General features: G+C 39.3%; 1 protein-coding gene across 1 annotated transcript in view; it reads left to right on the plus strand.

The window, feature by feature from the left end:
* CEP162 (centrosomal protein 162) overlaps window positions 1-26713 on the plus strand; it is a 90473-nt gene that overhangs the window by 36082 nt on the left and 27678 nt on the right. Inside the window, exons 12-21 of the mRNA XM_060168150.1 lie at window positions 4062-4344; window positions 5212-5473; window positions 12654-12787; window positions 13055-13282; window positions 13823-13963; window positions 15763-15875; window positions 18011-18116; window positions 22960-23086; window positions 24312-24475; window positions 25549-25653. Of these exons, the coding sequence (XP_060024133.1) occupies window positions 4062-4344; window positions 5212-5473; window positions 12654-12787; window positions 13055-13282; window positions 13823-13963; window positions 15763-15875; window positions 18011-18116; window positions 22960-23086; window positions 24312-24475; window positions 25549-25653 (1663 nt within the window). The remainder of the gene's footprint in view (window positions 1-4061; window positions 4345-5211; window positions 5474-12653; window positions 12788-13054; window positions 13283-13822; window positions 13964-15762; window positions 15876-18010; window positions 18117-22959; window positions 23087-24311; window positions 24476-25548; window positions 25654-26713) is intronic.

A 26713-nucleotide genomic window follows, 5' to 3' on the forward strand; every position in this document is an offset into this window, starting at 1 on the left:
ATCACAAGAAAAATGGACTTCATGAAAATGTTCTAGCTCTGGTACATTTTAATGACAGTTTGTGGGACATGGCTGTCATTCACCAACACAGAGAAGCATATCACAGTAGCCTCGTCGTAAGGCTGCACTTTGCATTCGTGAAGCACTTAGAGTGTCACACCCGTTATCTCATGAGATCCTCAGAATAAGTAGGTCAGGCATGTTTATCGATGAAACTGAGGTAAACCAACTTAGTGGTGGAGCTCTCACAGGAGCCAGTAATGACGACGATGATGGTGATGATAACAGCTAGCATTTTAATCACATGCTTACCGTGGGCCAGGTAGTGTGCAGAGTTCTTTACATACTAGATTTTATTTAATCTTAAAGCAACTCTATGAGGTCTCTTCCATTATTATCCCCATTTTATAGATAAGAAACTGAGCTTAAAGAGGTTAAGTAAATTGTTCAAGATCATGTGGCCATAACCCAGGAATGCACTTGGATTGTCAGGTCTTTGATCTCCATGAAATATTTCTGTGAAAAGCCTGTCATCCATGCATGTATTCATTTGTTCATTTGTGTTATCAACAGACAACTTTTTGAGCCTCCCTTGAACCCCATCCTCATCCTGTAAATCCACTTGCAGTGATTTCTTGGCCTTGTTCCTCCCTTTGTGCTAATTGAGAGAAAATGATGCAGCGTAGCTTACACTAAACCCCGTCGACTTGAATACTAAGCCTAGTATTCTCCCACTGGTCTGCAGTGCTAGTTAGTATTTTTAAAGCGCAGTTATGCTTACTTACCATTGCTGTTTGGGGCTGTGCTAGTGTTACTGAAGAGATTTTTCACACATCCTGTGTCTTTGTTGGCATAGGTAGCACCATTTTAATAATGTGAGTTCTAAATAAGGATTTTCACATTGTGTTTTAAAAGCTGAGAGCCAAGTGTACTCACATTAAAGGCATAACAATAATTATAGAAATGTCAGTAGTATAAACTTCAGTACACATATCAAAAAACTTTTTAGTAAATTAGGGTAAGTAATTCTAGCTGCTGTAACAAAAATATCCTTGAAATTTTAGTCGTTTAACATCATCAAAAATGTATTTCTTGCTCGCATCATAATTCCATGTGTCTCAGTGGAGTTGAGGCGGGACTCTGCTCCACATGGTCATTTAGGGACCCAGGCTGCTTCCGTCATCAACACACAGTTTCAAGGTTCTCATGGCCTCATCTAAACAGTCGCTAAGGAGAGAAAAAAGATGGTTTACCATAATTCCTTTTAACTGCCTCAACACAGAAATGTTACATCACTTCAGTCCACATTCTATCGGTAAGAACCAGCACATCTAGCTAACAGAGTCCAAGAGGGCTGGGAAATATGGTTTGCTTGTGTGCCCAGAAAGAAAAGTTAAATGTGTTTGGTAGGCATCTAGCTAGTCTCCACAAGAATCTCCTCTTTTTTTTTTTTTGTGGTACGTGGGCCTCTCACTGCTGTGGCCTCTCCCGTTGCGGAGCACAGGCTCCGGACGCGCAGGCTCAGCGGCCATGGCTCACGGGCCCAGCTGCTCCGCGGCATGTGGGATCCTCCCGGATCGGGGCACGAACCCGCGTCCCCTGCATCGGCAGGCGGACTCCCAACCGCTGCGCCACCAGGGAAGCCCAGAATCTCCTCTTTTAATAGCCAAATATCCATTCTACTCTTATGAATACAAAGACCTACTCAGCCCCTCCTCAAAGCGAACAGCTCAAGTCCCATTCAGGACTCTGTCCATCTGAAAGGCCAGGATTTCCAGGTGAAGCACAGTTCTCTTTATCAGGTTTGAATATAGCTCCTCATTGTCTACTAATCAATGAATTAAAGAGACAAGTTACATACTTCATTACCCACACCCTTCTCATTCAGAAAGGAAAAGTATGAAGAAAATACAGCCATCAGTAATGCAACTTTGAAATCCAGTGAAAGACCTTGTAAAGACCCCCTACCTTGAAGATGGGAATTTTCCTTAATTACGCCATTGTTCTGCTCTTAAGGAGAAACTACCATATATATATACATATATATATATATAGGGTGTGTGTGTGTGTGTGTATGTATGTAGGTATATATGTATATATATGGTTCCGTATAGCTCCTGGTTCCAATCCTTGAAGGATTTGTCTTGTATTTCATCACCATTGGCTTCAACTGAAGGGGGTTTCGGGGGGGAGGCTATGCCCATTTTGGAGGATGCACTGGTTTCTCCGTCCACTTTCTGCCTACAGGTGGTTTTAAGGCTCCCAAACAAGTTTCTAGTCTTTTTTTTTTTTAAATAGTAGGGTTGTGGTTTCTTTGTAATTAGTTACTTCAGAAAGTTTATTAGGCTTCTGATCTATTTGGTTCCAGTCAGTCCCATGTGCCAGCAACTACACTAAACACTCTTTGCTACACAAAGGTTTTAAATCTGCTTTATGTCTTTGCTTCCTTGTTCTTTTGTTTTGTTTTTTCTCTCTCAATTTAATTGCAGCTGTCTGGATATTATTAGGAACAATAACCTTGTGTTTGAAGATGACACTTATAATGTGATATTTGCCAAGGGACTGAGTCACTCTTTTCAACCACGAAGTCCCATGATGTCTTGCTTTTTCATAGCATTTTTCAGTGCTGAATCTTATTGTTTCAGTTCAGACACAGAGAGTGAACCTAAGAGGCCCTGAGTTTCTAGACTCTGTTTCCTTTGATTTCTTCTTAAAAAAACAGCCCATTCTGTCTTGAGCTCATCTTTCTCTCATAATATCTTGTCAAAAGTAGTCAGTAGTAGCTAGCACCTAAAAACTGCCTGTTCTCTCCTACCATTTCCTTAGTACCCCACACTCGGTAGCCATGTGGTCTGCCTTATAAACTGTTATAGGTGACAGTTTAGCAAATGTTTTGTCGCTATAAAACATGGGTTGTCACCTCTCCAGCCTCTACTATCAGTTTCCTTGTCACCCAAAACCCAAGCACTAAGCCACTGACTCATATTTTAGGTTCTTTTCGCCATAGCACTCACATTCTAAAGGCCAGAACTAGTGAATGGCCCCATCTAGATTGAAGGCGTTGAGGAAATGTAGTTTAGTTGGTTCACAGCAAGAACAGGGAACAGCTTTGATGAGCAGCTGGCCAGGTTCTGCTACCATTAAGAAGGAAAGAACTATTATATTTTCTGATGATTCCAGCTACTTCTGTTATTTCTAACAATTATCAAGAAGCCAATCTATCTTATGTGAAAATGGTAGCTTCTTAAACTTTCCTTTAATCTTATTTTATAAATTACAAAATTAAATGACCTAATTGACCATGATTTAGTAATTTGACAATGACAATATCCATATTTTGGGAGCTCCCATAATATGCTGATATTTAACCACATTTATAACATTTCCTTAAGGGACAGTTTCCATATTTTGAAAATCTAATGTCTGAAATGTGACATTGCATTTAAGTGTTTTAAACCACAGAGATGATTTTATTTCAAAATTCTAGTGATTTTTCTTGTTTTACTTAAAAATTTTCCTATACTGTGATGAAATTATGCATTTTAATATTTATATTTTATGGCTCATTGACATAAATTATGGTTACTTACTTGGTTTCTTCTAGAAATGTGTAAAATGTTTTTAACCTGCTTCAAATGCATGTTGACTTTATGAGATACTATAGATAAAAGATATATTACAAAAAGGCCACTTAGAAATTCATTTTTAAATTTTTCTTAGACAAAAGCAATCTCAGTCTTGTTTGGTTTGGCCTTCCTTTGAAGTAGGTCTCAGAGTCAACCATGAAGTCCTGTATATTATACTGCATTACAATTATCACCTGAAATTTAAAACAATTATGTGATGCTATGTGAGTATACTCTGTTAACCAGAATTATAAATAATATATTTAACATTAATGACCTAATTTGAATAGTTACAAATATTAGGTATATTTAATACTCTCATATATTAATCATGTAAATGTATTTTATATGTATCACGTGTATGTGTATATTAATAAAACCGATATTTGAGGAGTTATATAGGGTTCATTCTCTGTGTCCTGTTTTGTTTTATAGCTATAAGAAACTGGCTGAGAATAAAGAATCTGAATTTGTTAGACCTTTACCCCTTAATATGAACCAAAATGTTATGTCTCAAGAACCACAAACTGTGAACCAATTTTTGGACAGAAATGAAGAGAATGTAGTTTTAGAAAAGGCAACAAATGAAGGTACAGAAACTAACCATCCAAGAGTAAATGCTGTGGAAGAACAAATAGATAAAATGTACCTTGATATTTTGAAGAAAAAAATATCTGTTGGTCCTTCATTATTACCTCAGGATGACAAAATAAATAAGGTAAGTTTTTATCATTCAAATTGATTTGACATATTGATAAATGAAGTTATACAAATACTATTGATAAGTATGTACTTCTTAAGCTAGTGGGATTGGTTACACACTAACCTCCACGTAGATCCTGGATATCTGTGAGCAGTCTATAACAACACCCTGTAGTCCCCAAATTTAAAAATAGCACCGTAGCATTAGCTTTCTTCTTGAAGCCGTTCTTTATATTTTTCATTTTTTTAGTAAAGGTAGTCCAGAGTTTGAGTAACATAAGAAAATAAAGTGTATTCGTCATTCTAGTGCTTTTCAATCTTTCTAGTAGTTTGTGTTCTGCAAAAGTAGGTAAGTTGACATTTCCTGTAAATGCTATTAGCAGCTCTTAAGAAACTTACATTTCATTGTTCCTTTTTTCTCTGTTCTTGATTTATTCTGATTATATAGGCTCCATGACCACAGTATTCCATTTTTATTTTACAGTTCTGAGTTATGTGTTTACCATAAACTATCTCCTTGTATCAGTAGAATAAGGCAGGGTACTAATAAATTTTTACCTTGAGAAATCTGGAGAAAAAAGAAGCTAAGACTTTTGTCATTTCAAAACATGTTCTTCCCTGCTCTCCTCCATGTTGATTCTAGTAATTACATGTCTTGCTTTCTGGCAAGCTTTTTTGTTTTATTATTTTGCTTTGTCTTACTCCTGACTTTGAAGATGTGCTTCCAAATACTAAAATTCGGATGAATTGGAGAACTTTAATATAATGATTTGCCTTCTATGAACTATGTTCTTTAGTAATCAGTATGGTTTTGCTATCTGTTAAGTCTTATTTGCAACTGTATTCGAAGTTTAAGTACTAAAGAGCTTGTACTTGTACGCAGACTTTTAGATCTCAACTCAGTTCTGGAGAAGAAGGGGCTGGAATTGGTAAACAGCTACCATACAAGAAGGCCCGAAGTGCACCTCCTCTATTTAAAAGAAAACCCCAGAGTGGATTATATGCATCAGTTAGGAGCTCAGGGTATGGCAAACCCAGTTCACCCTTCAAGACATTTTCTAATCTTGAAAAGAAAACTTCAAAGGACATTATGAAGAGCAAAAGCTTGAGATCCATTCCTACCTCAAATCAGGCTAGGAAAAAAGGTAATCATATACTCTTTTCATGATAGAATTCTGTACATATAGTGTATTATTTTATTTTCTTTGTTCTCTACTTTCCCTGTTTCCTTCCTCCTTCCATGAACTTTCCTTATTCATAGAAAAAAAATTATTCATAAGGTACTGCATTCCATCTTCGAAAGGTTCAATTCAATTGAGATCAGGAGGTTTTTCATCATAAGTTCTAGGTTTTCCTGAACGAGACCCAGAAAGTATGGGAAGTGAATATAAAATAGGAGAGTCAAACCCCTCCTCATCTGGTTGGCTTTGTAATATCCAAAATATTTGCCAGAGAAGAGCTATGAATTCAGAATGCAAATGGCAACGTATAAATGAGGGTCAACCATCTGGGTATTAGTTCAGCATAGACTTGGAGAGTAAGGATGTTTTATAGATCAAAGAATGCATACTTTTATACTCAGTGTCTCTGTTAGTTATTTCCTAATGTAGTTGTTTATCGCTATATTGGCAGAAGGAAAGGGTAATTTTCCTCTTAGAAGCCCATGCAACTAGTAAAAGAAATAGAAATGCTCAAGTCAAACCAACATTTCTGTTGCCTTAAGACTCCAGTGGGGAAGGGAGAGCAGTAGAGCCAGAAGCATTTTGTTCTTTTCTTTGTGATTAAATCAAATAGGTTACCAATTCCATCATTGTTTTCTGGTGATAGTTGTCGGAGGAGAACTAACCTCACTGGAAAATTCACTTCTAGCTTAAAAAGTAGGGAAGTGCCTTTCCCTACTACTGTCAATTCCAGGACCACTTTGTCTATATTTAAAATTCTTTCAGCATTAAAGACTCTCTTCTTGTGTCTGTTTTGGTGTGTCTTCACTGCAGCGATCTGTGTGTGTAAGGTGGAAAGGCTAGGGCTGATCTGTGTGAGAGTGCAGGAGAACAGCAGGGGGGATGGCTATTCTGGAGAGACAGGAATATGATTGTTGGCTTAATGCAAGCTTCCTTTCCTCCTGTTCTTAACCTACGGACCTCTGACCCCTTTCCTAAGAAGTCTCTTGTGTTCTCTTATTTTCTCGTTTCTGTGGGACATCTGCTTGTGATGTTGTCGTCTACTCATTGTTATTAATAATTAACTGCCCACTGGATCTAGTGCTTAATGTTAAGGAAAAACACTTGGAACATTTCCCAAATTTTAGAATCATCAAGAGGAGTGTGAAAATTTTTCATTAATGTTTTAGGAGTATTCATTCTGTACTTTCGGGATCAAGAAAATGAAATTTTGTTTTTAATATTATTTATTATATGTATTTTAGATAAACTAACCACCAACATTTTTGAAGTTTACTTTATCCAGATCCATTCACATAACAAATATTTTTTGAGCACCGACCTTGGTCCAGGCAATATTAGAGGCCCTTGAGATACATTGGTAAACAAAGTAGGCAAAGATATCTCCCCTCCCTCATTTTGTGAAACTTTCATCTGATGAGGAGAGAGAAACTTTTAGCAATATGCATAGTAAATCAGTAAATGAGGTTATATGCTAAGGAAAACTAAAGGTAGAGCAAGAACGTCAGTGGGGGAGGTCACAGTTTTCAATAAGATAGAGTAGGCCTCCTTGAGAGAGAGAGCCATTTGAACAAAGACTTGGAGGAGGCAAAGGAATTGGCCGTGTGGATAGCTGGGGGAAGCGTATTCCAGAAAAATGAAATGACTAAATAGTGCAAAAGTCCTGAAGTAGGGAGCGATGCCTGGCATGTTCAGGGAACAGCATGGAAGCCCATACGGCATGAGCAGAGAGAGTAGGAGATGAGACCGGAGAGTCAAGGGAGAGGCACATGTAGGCTTTTCTAGGGCATTTTAAAGACTTAGGCTTTCACTCTTAGTGTGAAAACATGAGCCAATGAAAAGTTTTGAGCATGAGAGTGATTCATCTAATTATCCTTTAGACAGATTTCTTTGGCTGATACCTTATAGACCATATACATACAAACATATACACACACTGTAGAGGACACAGGAAGAAGCTCAGAGCCCAGTTCGAAGGTGATGTTAGGAGTGCAGGCTAGAAGTGACGGGGCTGGAACCAGCGTGGCAGCAGTGGTGGTGATGAGAAGCGGCTGGGTTAGGGTATATTTAGAAGACAGGACCAAGAGTCTAAAGGATCGGTTTGGGGTTGTGAGAGAGGAATCGAGGATGATGGCAACCGGGAGAATGAAGTTACTCTCTCGCTGGGATGGGGAAGGCTGAGGGGGCGTAGATCTGGGGGTGGAGAGAAGACCAAGAGTTCAGCTGTCGAGGTGATAGTTTTGAGGTGTCTGTTCTACACACAAGTAGAGAAAACAAGGAGGCAGTTAGGTAGAAAAGTGTAGAGTTAAGAGGGTGGTGTGGACTGTAGGTTTCAGACATTAAAGATGAATATTTTTGAAGCCATGTTTGTCTGGGTGTTTTTAATTGAAGTATAGTTGATTTACAATATTGTGTTAGTTTCAGATGTACAGCATAGTGAAATTTTTTTTTTGCAGATTATATTCCATTATAGGTGATTACAGGATATTGGGTATAATTCTCTTTGCTGTACAGTGAATACTTGTTGCTTATCAATTCTATGTGTAGTAGTTTGTGTCTGTTAATCCCACACTTCTAGTTTGTCCCTCCCACCCCTCTCTCCCCTTGGTAATGACGAGTTTGTTGTCTTTGTCTGTGAGTCTTTCTGTTTTGTATGTACATTCATTTGTATTATTTTTTAGGTTCCACATAGAAGTTTTATATAGTATTTGTCTTTCTCAGTCTGACTTAACTTCACTAAGCATAATGTTCTCTGCAACTGATGAAGATTATCAAGAGAGCATATCTAGAGAAAAAGGAGCCAGGGCCTGAACCCTGGGCATGCTAACCTTAAGAGGTCAGGCGGAAGAGGAGTCGCCTGCAAAGAAGACAGAGCAAGGTTGCAGGAAACCTGAGTATGCGGGGTCCTGAAAGCCAGGTGAAGACAGTGTGTGAAGGAGAATTGATCTGCTCTATCAGTTGCTGCTGAGGGATAAAGAGAGATGGGGACTGACAGCTGGCCTTTGGGTTTAGCAGAAACGAAGCCATCAGTATTGGACAAGCAGTTTCCGTGGCTATGTGGCTGTGAAAGGCAAGCTGAGTGAGAATAGGAGGAGTAGAGTTGGGTACTTCGAGCTCTAGATGCCCCTGGAGGAAAGTATGTAAAAGGTAGGAAGAAGAAAATGGGGCAGTAGCTGGCATGGAAGTGGAGTTAGGAGAAGCCTTTTATTTTGCTTTTTTTGATTTAATGGGAGAAATAATAGTTGTGAATGAATAATAGTATGTTTATGCACTTTGGAAAGATGCAGTGGACAGGCAGAAATGCATGATGGAGGGGAGAATTGCTAGAGCAGTGTCCTTGAGTAGAGGAGCTGTCTTGGGATCCAGTGCACATGGGAAGAGTTGGCATCAGAGAGGGCCATGGACAGTTCGCCTGTGGGCAGGCCGATAGGAAGGGGGGAGATGTGGGTGCAGACTGGTGGGTGGGTAGAAGTGGTGAGAGGTTGCTTCCATTTACTCTGAGAAGTAAAGTACAATGTGATGAGATGGCAGTGAAGTTGGGGCAGGGGTGTTGGAGGAGGGAAGATGTGAAAAGGCAATCCTGGAGGGTTAGACTGCAGCAGGAAGCGTCGGCGTGCAGTTAGTGACCACGAGTGTAAGTTGAGACCAGGCAGGGTGTGTGTATTTGTATATGTGTGTGCACAGCCACATTCTACTGCACGATTGCAGGTGTTGGGTAGTTGTATAGTTGGGGTTGTCAAGAGGCGTGGCTTTTGCCAAATGAGTACAGTGAGCTGAGAGAGGAGCAAGAAGGGAGAGACCAGCGTATGTGGAATGTAAGTTGAGTCGTGAAGGAAGAAAAGACATCAGGGGGGTGATACAGCATGACATAGGCAGGACCACAAAGTGAGTCCCAGGGGGTCCCAAGGATGGTGGGAATCCAGGTGGGAGGAAGGATTGATGGAGAGTAAATGCGTTACTGGTGATAGAAAAAGATCTAGAGCGCCAGTGGGAGAGAGCAGCTGGGGCGGAGAGGCACGTATATACAGGGGTTGAAAGGATCTCCTGTGCGTGTATGGAAATTACTGAGAGTGAAGAGAAATAATGTCATGGGGTGGGAAGGAAACGAGGGGGTTGGTATAGAGGTTGATAGATTAAAGTAATATTTTTATGGATATTTTTCCCTATTTCATAATTTCATAGTGCTTGTGACTACCGAAATAAAAAAGAAACACATCAGTAAAATTTATATTAAAGTACAATGGTAAACTGTGACTGTCTATTTTTATACTGAGCTACTTTTTCTCATTAGACTATCCATTAAGTATGATTTTTTAATCTCTGTCTTTTTATTGGAAGATTTCCCAGAGTGACTTTAGTTTCATTTCCAAAGAACTGGAATTCCTTTGGGGTGGTTGTTACTTGTCACAGGTTGGGTCTTCAAGAAGCAGACCCTGAGGCAAAGATGAGTGTCCAGAAAGTCTAGAGACTGTGCTTGGGATCCACATTGGGTATGATGAAGAAGAAGCCCAATGACTGGGGCTTACGCAGTTAGAAGGCTTCTTTTTTTTCACATAACCAAGAAACCAGGGCTCATCAGTTCATAGCTGGTGCAACTGTGCAAGGACCCTTCTTTCCTGCTGCAAAATCCTTAGTCGGTGACTTTTGTCTTCCTTGTCACAAGATGGCTACACAACCTCCAGGCCTGTCAGGAGGAGAGGTGAAAGGTAAAAGGTCCCTGCCTGTTAACTCAGCAGCTTCTTAATCAGAAAAGTAGTCACTTTCTTGGAAGTGCCATGTAGGAAACTTCTGCTTTCATCTTATTGGCCAGAACTTTGATCCTGTGTTTCCTTCCCACCCCTCTCCCCAGTTGCATGGAGTCCAGGGGGATGGGTGTTTTTAACTGGCACCCTGCTGCCCAGGGCAAAATTAGGTTTCTGTTATTAGGGAGGAAAAGGAGATTGGCGGCTAGTGGTGTCTGCACGTGGCAGTTTTCCTTTTTATTCTAAATTAATTTTCTTGGGCTATTGCCTCTTATATTTTTATCTTTAGACTGATACGTTTACTGTCACAGAAGGAATAATTGCTCATTCTTTAAATTTAAAAAACACAGAGAAGTAAAAAGAAAGCAATAACTAGCCAGGAACAACTGAGGTCACACTGGGTGAGCCTCTTTCCATGCTTCTTGTATGTATGTCCTTGTCCAGGTCGAAGGAAGTGGGGATGGGAGCTGGAAGGAAGGAGACAGGCAGGACAAACAGACAAAGCATTTTATACGAACAGATCACACTTCATAAGTTCTTTTTAAATAAAATATTAGATTGAGTTTCACTTAAATCTGTAAGACGAGAAAGAAACTTCATCCTAAGAAATACTACATCTCAAAAGATCCCTTTAAGAAAATAGACTGTGGAAACCTCTGAAAGGTTGGCAAAACCATGTTGTTGTTTTTACCTACATTTTGTACATTATCTGTTTTCCCTTCTATGAAATATGAGGTAGTAAAACCCCCAGTCACATGCCTGCTACCCATTTTTGTTGGATTTATTTTTACTTGTTCAGGATATATTTAGTTTATTCGCTCCAGCGACTGTAATTCTCCTCAGCTTTTGAATGAGGGTCTTGGTTCTCGCTATGAAAGGGCCAGAATGCTTTTCACCAGTCCCTTATCCATCGCTTCTCCATTCTGGAATTATTTTGATTGGTTTCTTATTTGACTGAATTTTCTTAATCCATTGTTTTTTCAAGAAGGGTTCATGGGTTCCAAATTCTGCAGTGTTTTTTCACGTTTGAATTTTATACCCAAGCAAATTTTCTTTCGGGTATAAAGGGAAAAGATACTGTCCATGTACTATTATTGAAAATAATTACTTAGAGAAACCAAAATTAAGAATCCAGGAAGGGAGAATTGTGGTATAAAAGCACTGGCTGACTGCAGCTTGAGCAAGGACCACCTGCCACTCTTGGCCACCACATCCTAGGGAGAATCACAATGCTAGCAGAATCACACCCATTCGTTGGCCATGTTGATGCACCTCCAGTGACTTGGAAGGATTGATGCCTGCTTCTACAGTGATTCAAACAGTTCCTTTATGAACACTTTAAGACATTTCTCGAGAAAAACCTTCCACGTCAAACAATCCAATTAAATATGATTACTACTCTATAAGGAAAACCCTGCGTGCCCAGAAAAGATTAGAAGGAAATCTCGGGCTGAGGTACTACTGGGGACGTGTTTCTTCTTTTGACTTTCCTGTATTTTCCAAATCTTTTAATGACCGTGTATTTCACTTTAATGAAAAAGTAAACTCTGCATTTGAAAAGTTAGCATCTTGAAAAAATTATATTAAAAATATAAATTTCAAATGCTTCATTTACATCTAAAGCAATCAAATAAATATTTACTCAGTGTGCAGTTCAGAATCTGTAATAATTGAACATGGGCCTCAAGACCTCTCTGGGTATTTCCCTTAAATGTTTATTTTTATTATTAACTGAATAACTTACTGGCCTTAGAATTATTTCCACTGTTTGAGGATTTACGAGGTACCTTTTAAAAGCTGAAAATCTCACCAGAATATATATACATTAATCACATTTTTTCTAATTTAATAAACAGGATATTATAGCAGTATTATCATTTTGTTTTTTAATCAGATTTAAACTACTTGTTATAAAGTTTCCATGTAATCTACATTATTCCAGTGATACTATATCTTGATATACGTTACTTATAAAAAATGTGCTCTGAAAGCACACTTAATCTGAAGTAAAATGCTTCATAAAGTTATCAGCTGCTCTTTGATTCATTGTTTAGATATTTTTATTTGTTACTGCTGTGAACATTTGACAGAATAATTATTGAAAAATAATAAAACCTGAAATTATCCCAATCTACATTCTCCTCACGTTTATTCAGCTCCAGCTGTCATTTGACGTGAATCTTGTGTCATTACCCTTCTGTGTCAAATTGAGCAGAATGTGGATTCTGGGCAGGAGTTCGGAGTGCAGTGGAACAGACGCGTTGCAGGCGTCAGCCTGCTTCGTGATCCTCGTTTGTCTTAGTGTTCTCATTGTATTAGTACTTATTGTTACATAATTGCTGAATACACGCTCAACTTAGTTTGTATTTGTGGTGCTTTTATCCGTTGCTTACAATCTTCAGAAATCTTATCTGGAACGAGACTCATCAGGCCTGCAGCTTTGGGTAAAGCAGCACCCCAAACGGAAAGTTGCCTGGCTACTCCTAAGGAGTCTGAAGGCCCTACAGAAGCAGATTCCTGTGCTCAGGTTCAGAATGTAGGTATTGAATTTCAAAATAATATTCATGATGTTTTTATGTTCTGTAATTATATATTGAAAGTAAATTATAAATAATGAAATATATGTAACTTCTTTTATGTTGACTGATATTCTTGTCACACAAGAATTTATTGATCTTCTTATACAGTAGAACATTGTTTAACCGTGTCATTTTTATTCTTTGTGGGTTTTTTTCCCCTAACCACCTGTGTTCAAACCTAATATTATAACTCTACATAATGAAGTAATGCTCTTCCTTTAAAGGATTTTTCAGGATACCATGGTGGGAACAAGGAGACAGAATTGATTATGTTTAAAAGAGTTCAGGAAGCAGAGGAAAAATGGAGGGGTGCCCAAGCCCTAATTGAGCAAATTAAAGTCACATTCTCAGAAAAGGAGAGAGAGCTGGAAAACAAGATGGAGGAACTAAAGAGACAACAGGAAAAGGAACTCTTCAGACTGAATCAAGACAATTATATTCTACAAGCCAAGGTACTAGACACATTGTCCTACTTCTCCTTTTATTTAATTAGAAAAGAACTGGTACTCCCCGCTAAATGCCTTGTCATTTGCTTGTCCCTGGGGCTGCTTCACTTGATATATTTGCTGTATAAAACATGAACATGGTTCCTGAGAGTGCCTCCTTACAGAAGAGCCTACATGGAACCCCTGGGGGGGGGAATTGAAATTGAAATTGGCTCATTTTGATAGTTTTCTTGTTAGCAGTCCTTTCTGAAAACAAATCCCTTGGTTCACTGTGACCTTCACGGAAGACAGAGTTTCAGAAAGAAAGCTATGGAAGGTCTAGATTCAGAAAGTGACACTGTGTAGCATTTCTGAGTTACTTCCATCATCAGAACTATCAGCACGAAGCACACTGAAGTGGTTTAACTGTAGTTGGTGTTATGATCATTCCACTGTGGTTATAAGGCAGTCTTAGGTTTATGTACCTCGAATTTTCTGTTATTCTCCCTCACTGCTCACTGTGTCATTTCCTTCTCCCAATAAAACAATACCTGCATGTTCTCAAAGTTAAGTGGCTTTGAAGAATCAAACAAAAAACAAAGGTGGTTGCATTTTGGAGAAACAGCTGATCCTGTCACTGAAGAAAAATTGAAGCAAATCCAAAAAGAAATACAAGAACAAGAGACACTTCTTCAAGGATATCAACAGGTATGGCTCTTCAGCACATAGTGAGTTTGTCTTGAGATTCTTTGATTATAAAAATAAGGCATTTAAAAATATTTGTGTCCATTTAACAGGTAATGGGAATTCTGGCAATGCGAGGAAGTAATAATTTGACTAGTCTGTACATTTCTCATTTCTTAAGGGCATGGGCTCTGGATTCAAAAAATCTGGTTTTAGACTTTGCTTCACTACCTGCTGTGCAGCCTTAGGCAGATCATTTCACCTCTCAGCCAGTTTCCTCATCTGTGAAGTGGGAATGAGGATAATAGTACCTGGCTCATAAGGTGGTTGTGAAATTAAAATAAGACAGTACAGATCAACCACTTCGTGCCTTCCACACAGTAACCAGTTACTGCCTGTTGCCTGTTACTAATTGGAATAGCCATATTTCCTTAGAAACTGTCCTCTTTTTCTTTAATTTTCTATAATTTTTTCAGTAGATAATATTGGCTAGTTTTGATATTATATTGAGAAATATAAATCTGAAATCAATTGCCAATGCCCTGAGAGTGAAAAACAATTGAATTAAATGAGAGAAAATGAGTGTGTCCTATAGAAGCCATACATTTGTTCTCTGGGATGATGGAGTGTTGGTGGTGTTGACCTGACAGTCAGCCAGGGCAGGTTTGGTGATCCCCAGAATGAGACTTGTCTTAGTTTCTTTCCCATCACTCCTTTTTCTTAACTTCCCTCCCCTTCTTCTTCTGTCTCATTACCTTTTTCTTTTGTGACAACAATAGCCTAAGCATCCCGCCTACCGATAACCAGCATTTTCATTCCAGGGACATCCAGAGAAAGCATCACCACATCAGAGACTACAGCTTTTTGCTGTAAATGAAATTGTACTGATTTTGCAGGACACCCCACCATAGAGTTAGTGAGAACCGTCCAAAAACCCTTCCTGCCATTCTGAGCTTGCTGTATAGGACATGGGTTTTAAGGAGGATTTCACAGACCTATGAGTATGCCAACCACCCACTCTCACAAAGATAATACAAAATTTATGTGTCTGTGTACGTATGTATTTTTCTGAGTTTCATTAATTCTGCAGATAATCAAGCACAGACTGTGTGCCAGGCACTAGGCCAGACGTGGTGAGACAGTTCATAGTTTTCATTAGATCCTCAAAGGTGTGGTTTTCATCAGATTCTTGATTTTAAAGAGGTTACTAAGCCAGAGCATCTAAGCACAGATGGGTACTTTCTCCCCCTGATCTCACTGTTTGAGTCCCCCTTCAGCTCAAGTCAGGTGCTGTACTGGGTCTAGTCTCTGCTCTGCTCTGTCCTGATCTTCCACAAACACCCAGTCTCTAACTCCCTGCTCACAGAAAGTTCCAGAAACAAACATGATACCCACCGTGGGTACATCCAATTACCTCACGGCAGAAAGACGGGCCAAAAATAGGAAAAAAGAAGGTGCAAACAGTCCCACTGGCCTTTCCATCCCTGGTGCCTGAAGTCAGGATGTGGTTATTCCTGCAGTCTCTCCCCCATTTACTCCTGTGAAATGCGGTACATTATACTGACAGGCTCTTTGGCTTTGGGAATTTTTTTGCAACTTTTTTTTCAAGTAAGCGTTTTGAGCATTTTAGAAAGAATTGTTTTCAGGTAACAGATTTTCTTCTGAGACAAATCAAAGAGTTTGGAAAAGATTTTGCTTACTCAAAAACTGAAGAAATTTAAAAGCTATTAAAAATGTTTAAAGGATGTATCTTTTAGAAGCAGATACACTTACGTAAGCACTACTGATTTTTAACTAAAACATAATTTCCCGTGTATAAAAAGGAAAATGAAAAATTGTATAATCAAGTGAAAGATCTCCAAGAACAAAACAAGAAAAATGAGGAGCGAATGTTCAAGGAAAACCAGAGTTTATTCAGCGAGTTAGCTGCCTTAAAGTAAGTCCTTTTAAAACTCTTAAAATCAAATATACTTGGACTATTTCTAAGCATTTTATTGTTACATTAATAAAACATTTAGGATACTTAGAAATTTTTAAAAATTGTACACTGATTTACAGTTCTGTAACTTTTGTATTTTTAATATTCAGTGGATTTTCTCTTGATATTAGATGACTAGTACATACTTTCAGTATTTTCAGTATATTCGTATTTGAGTTTGACATCTATTTCAGGAAACTGAATATTCCTTTTAAGCCTGAGATACTTGGGTAATACATCTTAGTAATAATGCTGTTAGTAGTAATAGTAAAGAGAAAATACAGTATTATTTACTGTCTTAGGTCAGGTTCCATACAAGTAGAGCCTGAGGTGGGGATCCTCGTGGAGGTGATTTCCCGGAGGATTAGTCTCAGGAGATGGGGAGCCAGAGAAGCGAGATGGGGGGTAGCAGGAGGGGAGGCAAGTAAGAATGTGGTCTCGGCTGGAGGCTGGCTTCATTCTGCTCTCGCCAGGAGGCTCAGGAGAACACATTGCATTGCAGAGTTGGCCCCTACTTGAGGCACGTGGGGGGCAGCTTTTGTACCCCCCACGGCAGCCAGTCCCTGGCTGAGGTGGGCCCCAGGGAGCGAGTGGGGGTATCCTCTGGGCCAGGGGTCAGGGGTTGCTATTTGGCAAGGGCATTTCTCCAGAGAAGGAGAACCTGCGAGTTATTACAGCCGGCGCTCACCGTGGCAGGCTGACGGGGCACCAGCACCCACTTAAGAATCAATCATACCTCAGACTGTACGGCCTTTGGGATGTTATTACATCTGTCTTTAACACACTAAGTGAAAGAGCTGAACCAACACATGTGGGCAGGCTAGGGTACTGTCTTCTTTTGGGAAATGACTGCCAGCTATGCATCATTTCACCTAAACACCTAAAACCTCAGATAGGACCGCTCTCAGAAGAAATTTCTTTGGCTCTGAATGTCATGTATGTTTTATTTATTTACATACTTCTTCCATTTTTTTTGTAAGGTAACTTAGGGCATGTGAGGCAGGGCTGCTGTTAGCTCACACTCATCTTTCTTGCAAAATAGAAAAAAGCATATCTTGTAGCAGACAAAGCTGGAAAGTACACAGGTTGGCTAGTGAGGGCACTTTTGTGTAAATTAGGAAGGGGAAAATGCCCCTTTCTCCTGGTAAGTGTGACCCCAAGCCAAGGCTGATAATCTGCACAGTTCTGAGGCATGAAGCCATTTATATCTGCTTTCTTCCCAGATGCTTCAATAAAGTATTTTAAAATTTCATATCTGATAATGTTGCCTGGCTTTTTTTTTTTTTTTTTTTTTTTTGCGGTACGCGGGCCTCTCACTGCTGTGGCCTCTCCCGTTGCGGAGCACAGGCTCCGGACGCGCAGGCTCAGCAGCCATGGCTCACGGGCCCAGCTGCTCCGCAGCATGTGGGATCTTCCCGGACCAGGGCACGAACCCGCCGTGTCCCCTGCATTGGCAGGCGGACTCTCAACCACTGCGCCACCAGGGAAGCCCCGTTGCCTGGCTTTTAAGAGAGAAGATCTATTCCAGGATCCAAACCTGAAGCTCTAAATGAATTTTCACAATGGAATAAATGGTTTCTTTAGAAAGTAGGGTTAGGTGATCATATGTGTACTCCTAAACTTGTATAATATCTCTGGAAAAAAACAGAAAAATTGATTCTAAGGTACCAGTAGTAGACTGTGCTTGTTTTTGTTTGTTAGTTTCCATGGGTATGATTGGCAATTTGTGTTTCTCAGGAGTCTAGAATGATGTGACAAGGAGTACAGAACACCACAGGGGAAATGCAGCAAGTCTTTCCGGGAGATTGATTTTTTTTTTTTTCTGAGAATTGGCAGGAAATATTTTTATATTACAAATAAACCAGTACTCTTAGGGTTTTGGTTCTTTTAGATTATACATAAAAATTTCACATGAAGTATACTTCTCTTTTAGTATTTTAGTATTGTAATCTTTAGTTTAAATAAACTTTCTCTTCAGTGACTCACATAGTTTCAACGTGCAAAGTGCTTTTAATTTTTAAGAATTGAATATTTTGTATTGAAAGGAGTACCTTTTAAAATATATATATTTTTTTATTTTCAAAATAAATCAGAGAACAGATGCATAAAAGTCGTTTCCTGTCTCAAGTAGTTGAAGATTCAGAGCCCACCAGAAACGAGAATTTTACAGATCTGTTAGCAGAACTACGGGTGGCACAGGTAAGTTGCATAAGGATTTTAACCATTAGCAATAGGAAAGATTGTTATAAAAATCTCTACATGTGTAAAAAAAAAATCTGCTTTTGTAATTTATAAAAAAATAAACTCTGCTTATAAATTTCATACCAATTAAAAATTAGGAAATATCTAAGGTTAGCACTGGGACACATGTGACCTTACTATAGAGGAGACAATGTGATGCTGGTTTTAGGTGGCATCCTCTTTATAATCCAACCTCTCATCAGGCATTTTTCACGTGGAGCCATGGTTGGACGCATAACCTTATTTAGGGCATGTATACCTAACTTCAAATTCCTCATTGGAAATGTACGGCTAAAATAGGAAAATAATTTGAAGATAATCATTCACCTTAAAAAGTTAGCTGGCTTTTCCTCTGTCTTCCCAAGCGGACTGTGCAGTTCTAGGGGCCAGAGGCTATATCTGCAAATATGTGTGTCTGATGTGCCTAACACAGAGGTGAAATGCAATAGCTACTGTATAACTTTTTTCTTTATTTGTATTGAATATGGCCTAGAATTTTCTAAAGCAGTATTTATCAATAGGAGAAGTTTGGGGATTTAGGGCAGATTAATTCTGTCTTAAGCAGAACAGTTCTAGGCATTGCATGATTTTTATCACTTCTGTCGCCAGGAACTATGCTCATAGCACCCACCAGTCGCTGCAACACTCAAAAGCGCTGCAACACTCAAAAGCACTGCCACGTTTCCAGACATCTCCTGTGGGAGGGCAGTCAACTCTCCCCACTCCCTCCCATTAAGAACCACAGCACTAAACTAAAAAGTCCTTCCAATCTATTTGAATGATTATGTAAATTAGAAAAACTCCAATTACATATCACTTTTTAATTAGAAATTTATTATATAAAGTTAGGTTATATAGCACTTTAAACATGCCTTAGTTCAATAATTGATGCTTAACAGACTTGTATGTAAAATACATCTTCAAATATGAATCCATTAGAGAACTTTCTTAAGATGCATGTACGTACAGAATGATTAGATAGGTAGGCCGATAAGTAGAAAGAAGGAATAAATGATTGGATACCCGCACTTATCAGTGGGCCTCAAAAACTAGCAAGTTAGGAGAGCAATTAACATTGCTGAAGTTTATGAAGACTTGGGAAAACATGGTAAGGTTTCAAGCACAGCATTAGCTTCATTTGAAGGCTGTTATTAGTGACCTTTTAAAAGTGCTACTTTGAACACACTTTTTTCTGACAAACGGGAAACTAAAACTGCCACTGAAATCACTGTAAAGTGCTGGCTAAAATATAAGAAACATCTTGTAAATGCATAACCCAGCTCTCAAGAAAGTAAGGGGAATCTCTAGGGGTCAGAAATGAACAGGGATACAAACCTAGCAGTAAACATTGCTCCTAGGCTACCAGTTCAGTAACCACGAGCCTTGAGCTTTAACAACAAAGTAGAGATAGAACCCCAGGATTTCAAAGGGCCACATCCTTCAGTAAAACAGTGGTCCATGAAAAAATCCACCCACCTTCAGAAGGGGCTGAGATATCAAGAAAGCTTATCTGTCTTAACTTGATTTCTATATAGAGGGGGGGAAAAAAAATCTCAGCTCAGTGTCTTACCAGTTGTTCAGTATAAATGTCATCCCTACTGCCTTCATTTGTGTTTTAGTATTTGAATTGACACTACTTTCAAGGTTTGGTCATACTCAAACTGGAAAAGGAAAATAGCATAAAAGGTGGTCCTGAGTTAGTGATCATCTTAAGTGTGTCTTAAGAAACACATGCAAAACACTCTTAGGGGTATCCATCCTTAACCCAGCTCACATGGTATTCCTTCAGATAAAATCCTGCTGACGGTACGCCCAGAATGCAGAATTACAAAACCCAGGGAAACAACCCACCGTGAGCAGGCATGGGATGGTTTAATAAACAGCAGGATTAGAACCCCAATCAAACTACTGAGTAGACTATGAAATAAATAGACTTTAAATGATTTAATATACAAAATAAGTGAGAAATTCAGTGTGAGGAAAGAACAAAACAGACTAGGCAAATTCAGAGAAAAATAAACAGAATAAGTAGAAAAATTAAATAGATCATACATAACTAAGAAGAAATTGGTAAACTAGAAGAGAGATCTAAGGAGCTTAGAGTGAAACACAAAAAATAGAGAAATGAAAAATATCAGAGATGTGAGATACTCTAGTATGTAATTAAATTTTTTTTAAAGTAATGGCTAAGAATTGTCTAGAAATTAATAAAAGAGATGAATTCTCAAATTCAGGAAATACAGTGAGTCCTACGCAGGATACATAATTTAAAATCTGCATCTAAACCCATCATGGTGAAAGTACCAAAGGCAGGGAACACCTTAAAAGAAATCAGAAAGGGACTTCCCTGGTGGCGCAGCAGTTAAAAATCCACCTGCCACTGCAGGGGACACGGGTTCTATCCCTGGTCCGGGAAGATCCCACATGCTGTGGAACAGCTAAGCCAGTGCGCCACAACTACTGAAGCCCACGCGCCTAGAGCCCATGTTCTGCAACAAGAGAAGCCACCACAAGGAGAAGCGGGTGCACTGCAACGAAGAGTAGCTCCTCCTCGCTGCAACTGGAGAAAGCCTGCGCGCAGCAATGAAGACCCAACGCAGCCAAAAAAAAAAAGATTAAAAAAAAAAAGAAATCAAAAAAAGAAGTGTTAAAGATAAAAATTACTTAGGGTTGTGTTTATTTGTGCAAATATTGAAAGATGGAATGTCATGCGTTAATTTTCATTCACTTTGGTTTTCTGAGTTTAAATAGTTTAAGAGCAAAAAATTCATACTGAGATAAATCTGTAATACAATATTCATATCAAACCTACTTACGTATAGTCTAATTTGTACCTTAAAAATTAATACCAATTAGTGTAGTCTTAAAATGTGAATTGTTGTTTTGTAAACTATGGATGGACACATACTAAAAGCGAAGGTCCTGAGCCCTGTCCTTCTAGACTCCCAGGGTGGAGAGGAGGATGAGGCTGACTGCAGTTCGGCCAGTCAGTCAGGCAATCATCCTGGAGTTGGAAAAACAGTAGGTAAACAAGACAGACATGGGCCTTGCTCACTAGGAACCTATATTCTACCAGGGAAGACAGATAATAAGTGAACAAGAAATAGTTAAAAATAGAGGTAAGTTCTTTGAGGAAAATAAGAATAGAGACTAACGGTAGGCAGGGCAGGGGTAAGGCAGCTGTCAGCCATGTGGGCAAGGAGGTGCTCTCTGAGAAAGTGGTGTCTACATCGAGAATGGAGGAGAAGCAGCAGCTCACTGTGCAAAGACCGAGCCTTCCAGCCAGGGGCAAGCACAGGCCGAGTCAGGGTTGGGCTTGGTACCTTCCAGATACAGGGGCACCTGAGGCTGAAGTGGGTGAGTAAGGACAAGAGTGATGGAAGAAAAGGTCGGAGAGACAGGCAGAGGCCTCTGAGTGTCCACACAGTAGGTTCTTGTAGAAATTCAATGCTCTCCTGAAAAGACACCCACAGGAGATCGCACAGAAGATTAAACAATGAAATGATACAGCTAGAACCACGATTATTCAAGCCCTTATGAATGGCTTTATTTTCTTCATAAGACTGTATTTTAGATTCTACGGTAGGGTGATAGAAAGTTTCTAAGAATTTTCATTTTGAAAGTAAAATATACCAACTGTGCCCCAGGAGTTTGTTCAGCAGGTATGAGTTCAGCTCAGTGTACATTTACTGAGTACCTGCCATGTTCCTGGTGCCGTAAAGCAAGCAGTAAAATCAGTCTTGGTCCCCAAAGAGCTCTCAGCCTAACAAAGAGAAAACGCTTGTACGCAAATAAGTGTTGTATGAAACAAAGTAGTAAATGCTGTGCTAGAGGTACACTGAAAGTTTGTGGTAATGCCGGGGCAGGTATTATCAGGAATAGCCTCGTTTGCACTATGCTCTGAAGGATAAGTATGACTTTGGCAAGGCGAGGAATGAGGGCAGTTGAGAGAGTGCGGCATGTGAACACATTGAGAATTTAACTTTTTAAAAAATGTGCCAAGCATTTTTTTGCATTTGTGATATAGGGATGAGCAAAGTAAAGTTCTGCTTTCAAGTAAACGTCTATGTCAGGCGGTGATGAGTGTGTGAGAAGAAAAAATAGCAGCACCCCTGGGGGCCAGGATGAGGGTTGCCGTTTTAGAATGATCAGGGAAGGCCTTCCTGGGGCCTCGTTTGAACAGAAATCCTGATAAAGTGAAGGAACGAACCACCTGGCTGTGTGAGGGCAGAGGAGACAGTAAGTGCAAAAACACCGTGGGGTTGGAACGTGCTGGGCAGGTTCAGAGAACAGCCAGGAGGTCTCTGCAGCTGGCATGGAACGCGAGGGGGAGATTTGCAGGAGATGCGTCAGAGGAGCGGGCACGACTGGGTTCTGTGACACTGAAGGTCATGGTAAGAACTGTCGGCTTCCCCCAAGAGGGGTGGGAGCCACCAGAGAGCTTCAGACAGAAGACTGACATTAACTGACTCTTGAAGACAGTTCCTCTGGCTACTGTGAGGAGAAAAGACTAGGTGCTGAGAGTGGAAGAGGCAGACTGGTTAGAAGGGTATTGGAGTAACCGAGGAGAAGTGAGAACGGCAGAGTGGAAGGGCTTGGAAGCTGTGTTGAGTTACGTGATTAGAACTGATTCTAGTAGGCTCTGGGGAGCTCGTGATCGTTTGGAGGGGAATGGTGATGAGATCAAGCTAAAATTTAGAAAAATAATTAGCAGTGTTTATGATGACGTGGGTGAAGGAGACTCTACCACAATTTATTGTGGTTGGAAATAATTTGCTTTTGTATTTTTATGAATATCAAGAAAGAAAAAAACAGTTTATTGGAAGACATCAGAAGACTGAAGCAGGACAAACAGGCTCTTGAAGTAGACTTGGAAAAAGTGAAGAAAGAGAGAGACCAAGCCAAAGACCAGATTGCTTATGCCACAGGTAGAAGTCTGAGCTGAAACGGTTTACCTTTATACTCCTAACTGTTCTAATCTTGAGTTAAGTAATAGCAATTGGATAGTACAATTAAAATGCTATTCCTTGAAGTGTATTGTAATTTTAGAAACTTTAAAAAATTAGTTAATAGGTATGTGCCTTTGATTGGTTTTAGCAGCAATAATTGCGAGACCAAAGAAAGTCACAGATTGTTTTGAATTCATGGCATTGTAAGCTTAGTTGTTTACAGTCATCCCAGCTAAACTGTGACTTTCCAGGGCACGGTCTCCCTTTTTGTACCTGGGTCTGAAACATAAGCTCTCAAATATTTACCAAATGAACAAATGTTTGTAGAAACTATGTTTGTAGAAACACAAGGATGGATATGGTATACCCCACCAGGGAAAACACAGGAGAGTAAGATAAGAACGCAGAAGGAGAGTAAGATAAAGTTTAATATTAAAAAAATTAGAAATAAACATGAGGGTGCTAATAAGGGTTTCAGGGAGGAATGGCATTTGAGGGTCCTGACAGATGGAGAGATTCAGGAGTAAACGAATGGAGGGGGCCGCTCAAGGGTGTTTCATTAGCGTGTTTTTGGATACACCTGGATTGCGGCTTAGGACGGCAGAACACAGGGCTAGAAAGGTTCATCAGAGAACCCCTTGTTTGCCAAAGCAAGGCTCTTTCCTCTGTGATACTATGATCTTCAGTGTAAGATGTGTATAGTAAAATCCACTTATTGTTTGTAAGAAATTTACTTTCTTCATCTGTAAAATAGAATAACAACAATAGTTCCCATCATATGTTTGTTGTATTAAATAAAGTCTTACATGGGAAGCGCTCTCTAATGTTTGCCATTGTTACTTTTTAATATAATTATAGGAATTCTTCATTTTTATTATCTCCTGAATCCAACATTTATTTTCATAGAAAAGACTTTACTTTTATAATGAAAGTCAGTGGGAAAACAAGTGATTTATCAAAAATTTCTATATGCCAGCTTTGCTACAAGTTTGAGCATTTGGACTCTGAACACAGTCTTCATCCTCCTTTACTAATACACTAAACTAGACACAGATTTACGTACATTAGTTGTTTTGGGCCTCTTTATTTTTTTCTTAATGCTTTCATTTGAGAGACATTGGTTTTCATTTAAAATCTTTCAATGTAGTTTATTTCCATATTTTGAAAAGTTACAATGGAGTTATTGTATTACTTTATCTTATAGGTGAAAAATTATATGAAATAAAAATTTTAGAAGAAACACATAAACAAGAAATAAGTCGCCTGCAAAAAAGATTACAGTGGTACGCCGAAAATCAGGAACTTCTGGATAAAGATGCAGTTCGGCTTAAAGAAGCAAATGAAGAAATTGAGAAGCTGAAACTTGAGGTAATGATCATTTCAGAATGTATTTCTATAGATGAACTCTATTATCTTCAACACTCCTTCATAGCTTTGTGTCATCAAATCAGTATACTCGAAATTCTGTTCATTAAAATGGCCAGTTTGACTTTGGTTTGTGTTTATTTGTGTAGTCTATTTTAGATTAGCCTGAGAATACAGTCAGCCATCTGTATCCATAAGTTCCCTATCCAGCAGATTCAACCAACTGTGGATTGAAAATATTTGGAAGAAAAACAGTTTCAAAAAGCAGAACTTGAATTTGCTGTTCACTGGCAGCTATTTTCATAGCATTTATTGCATTGTTTTAGGTATTATAAGTAATCTAGAGATGATTTAAAGTATCTGGGAGTTACAGGCAAATACTACACCATTTTATACAAGGGACTTGAGCATCCCTGGGGCTTCGGCATGCCCGGATCTTAGTATCTGCAGGGGTCTGGGAACCGGTGCCCCACGGTTACCAAGGGGCAACTGTAAATCCAAGCTCCTTAGCACAGCCTGTGAGGTCCCCATGTGGTCTGAACCCTGCCTGTCTCTCCAGCTCCATCCATACTGCACTCCCCGGTCACTCTCCTCCCAACCACACGGGCCTCCCTGTGGTTCTTGAACATGCCGAGCTCGTTCCACTTGTTGCTTTGGCCTAGAGTGCTCTGACCTAGCTTCTTCCTGTGTCTCACTCCTTGTTCAAGTCTCAGCTCCGATTTCTACTTCCCAGAAAGATCTTCCTGACCTCTTAATCTAATGTAGCTACCAGTCTCACCTCCTCTGACTCTTCTCATTCCTTGAGTTTATTTTCTTCATAGTACTTGTCACTCTCTGAAGTTATTTAATTTACTTAATGATTTTGTTTATTAGCTTTTCAACTGTCTCCTTCCATTAAGATCTAAGCACCATGAAAGCAGGGACCTGGCTTGTCTTGTTTGCTCTCCATATCTCCAGCGCAGTGCCCTATCTGGGATCTAATAAGTGAATTAATGAACTGCCATTACGCTTCCCTCTTGGTGTTTCTCTGCTGTGTTTTAAATATGCTTCTTAACATGGTCTTTCCTTATTGGTAGGTTGAGAAACTGAAAGCTGAATCTGGAAATCCATCCATCCAGCAGAAGATACGTTTAAAAGAAAAAGCAACTGATGCCAAAAAAATTCAGGATCTAGAGCGACAAGTACGTGTTCAGGGTAAATTTTCATTAAGATATTTTATATACAGAGCATTTTTGTTTTCTCTTTTGTTTCCGGCGTTCCTACAAGATGTAGTCAACCTGGAAATTTTGGGGTTTATTCATTCATTTTAATACAGAACTGCCTCTGCATTAAACTTTGAATACAGTATTTAAAGTAACAATAAAAACACAGTAAACAACATCATTTTATGTACTCTGTGGCTTTCTGCATAAAGAATTTTTAAGAGTAGTGTGTCTCATTAGGTGGTAGACCTATTGATGAAAGGTTATTTGCATCCCAGCTCTATTTGAGATCCAGGAAGAAGGAAACAGAACTTTGCCACTCTGGGTGTAGAGCTAGGATCCCTTCTCCTGATCACCTGTAGAGCTAGGATCCCTGAAACCAGGTGAGAGAGGAGGGCACAGAAGGAGACCCTCCAGTTGGGAACATGTTAGTAGCGCTAGGGAAGTCCAGCAGAAGACCCTGGAAACCGAACATCCCCTCCCAGAGAGCTGGCCATAATTTTCAGCTCTGGCTCACTGGTTAGGCTTAGAAATACTCATTTCATGGTCATTGTGGCTGGAAGACTTTTTTCAAAACCCATGTAGTAACACTTACTAGGATAAAGGTTTTTTTTCATTGAAATAGTTGTTTTGTAGGCTGGAATATTAATTGTACCTTATGTTTTTAAAGCCTTCTATAACGTAGTATTTGTATTCATAACTAAATATTAAAACAAAATTAGAATTTCCAGTCCTGTTCATAAGAGAACATGATCCTGTAGTCAAGTCATGACCCTTAGACATACAGATATTATTCCATCACAAACCTGAGACTGTGAGGTCATCACTGGGCTGCATATCATCCCAGTTTTATGAGAAGAAGGAAAACTAAGCAAAAAATTAACTTTGTTACTTTACAGGACCTGTTATATTAAAAGGTATGATTTGGTAGTTTGGTTTAGTGGCCAGGAAAGGAACAGGACTGAAGTGGTTTGAAGAGCGAGAAATATTCTGAAATAACTATAGTCTAGGTCGCTTGGCTTTTTTTTTTTTTTTTTCC

Source organism: Lagenorhynchus albirostris, chromosome 12 (genome assembly GCF_949774975.1).
Source record: "Lagenorhynchus albirostris chromosome 12, mLagAlb1.1, whole genome shotgun sequence".
NCBI classification, from domain to species: domain Eukaryota; kingdom Metazoa; phylum Chordata; class Mammalia; order Artiodactyla; family Delphinidae; genus Lagenorhynchus; species Lagenorhynchus albirostris.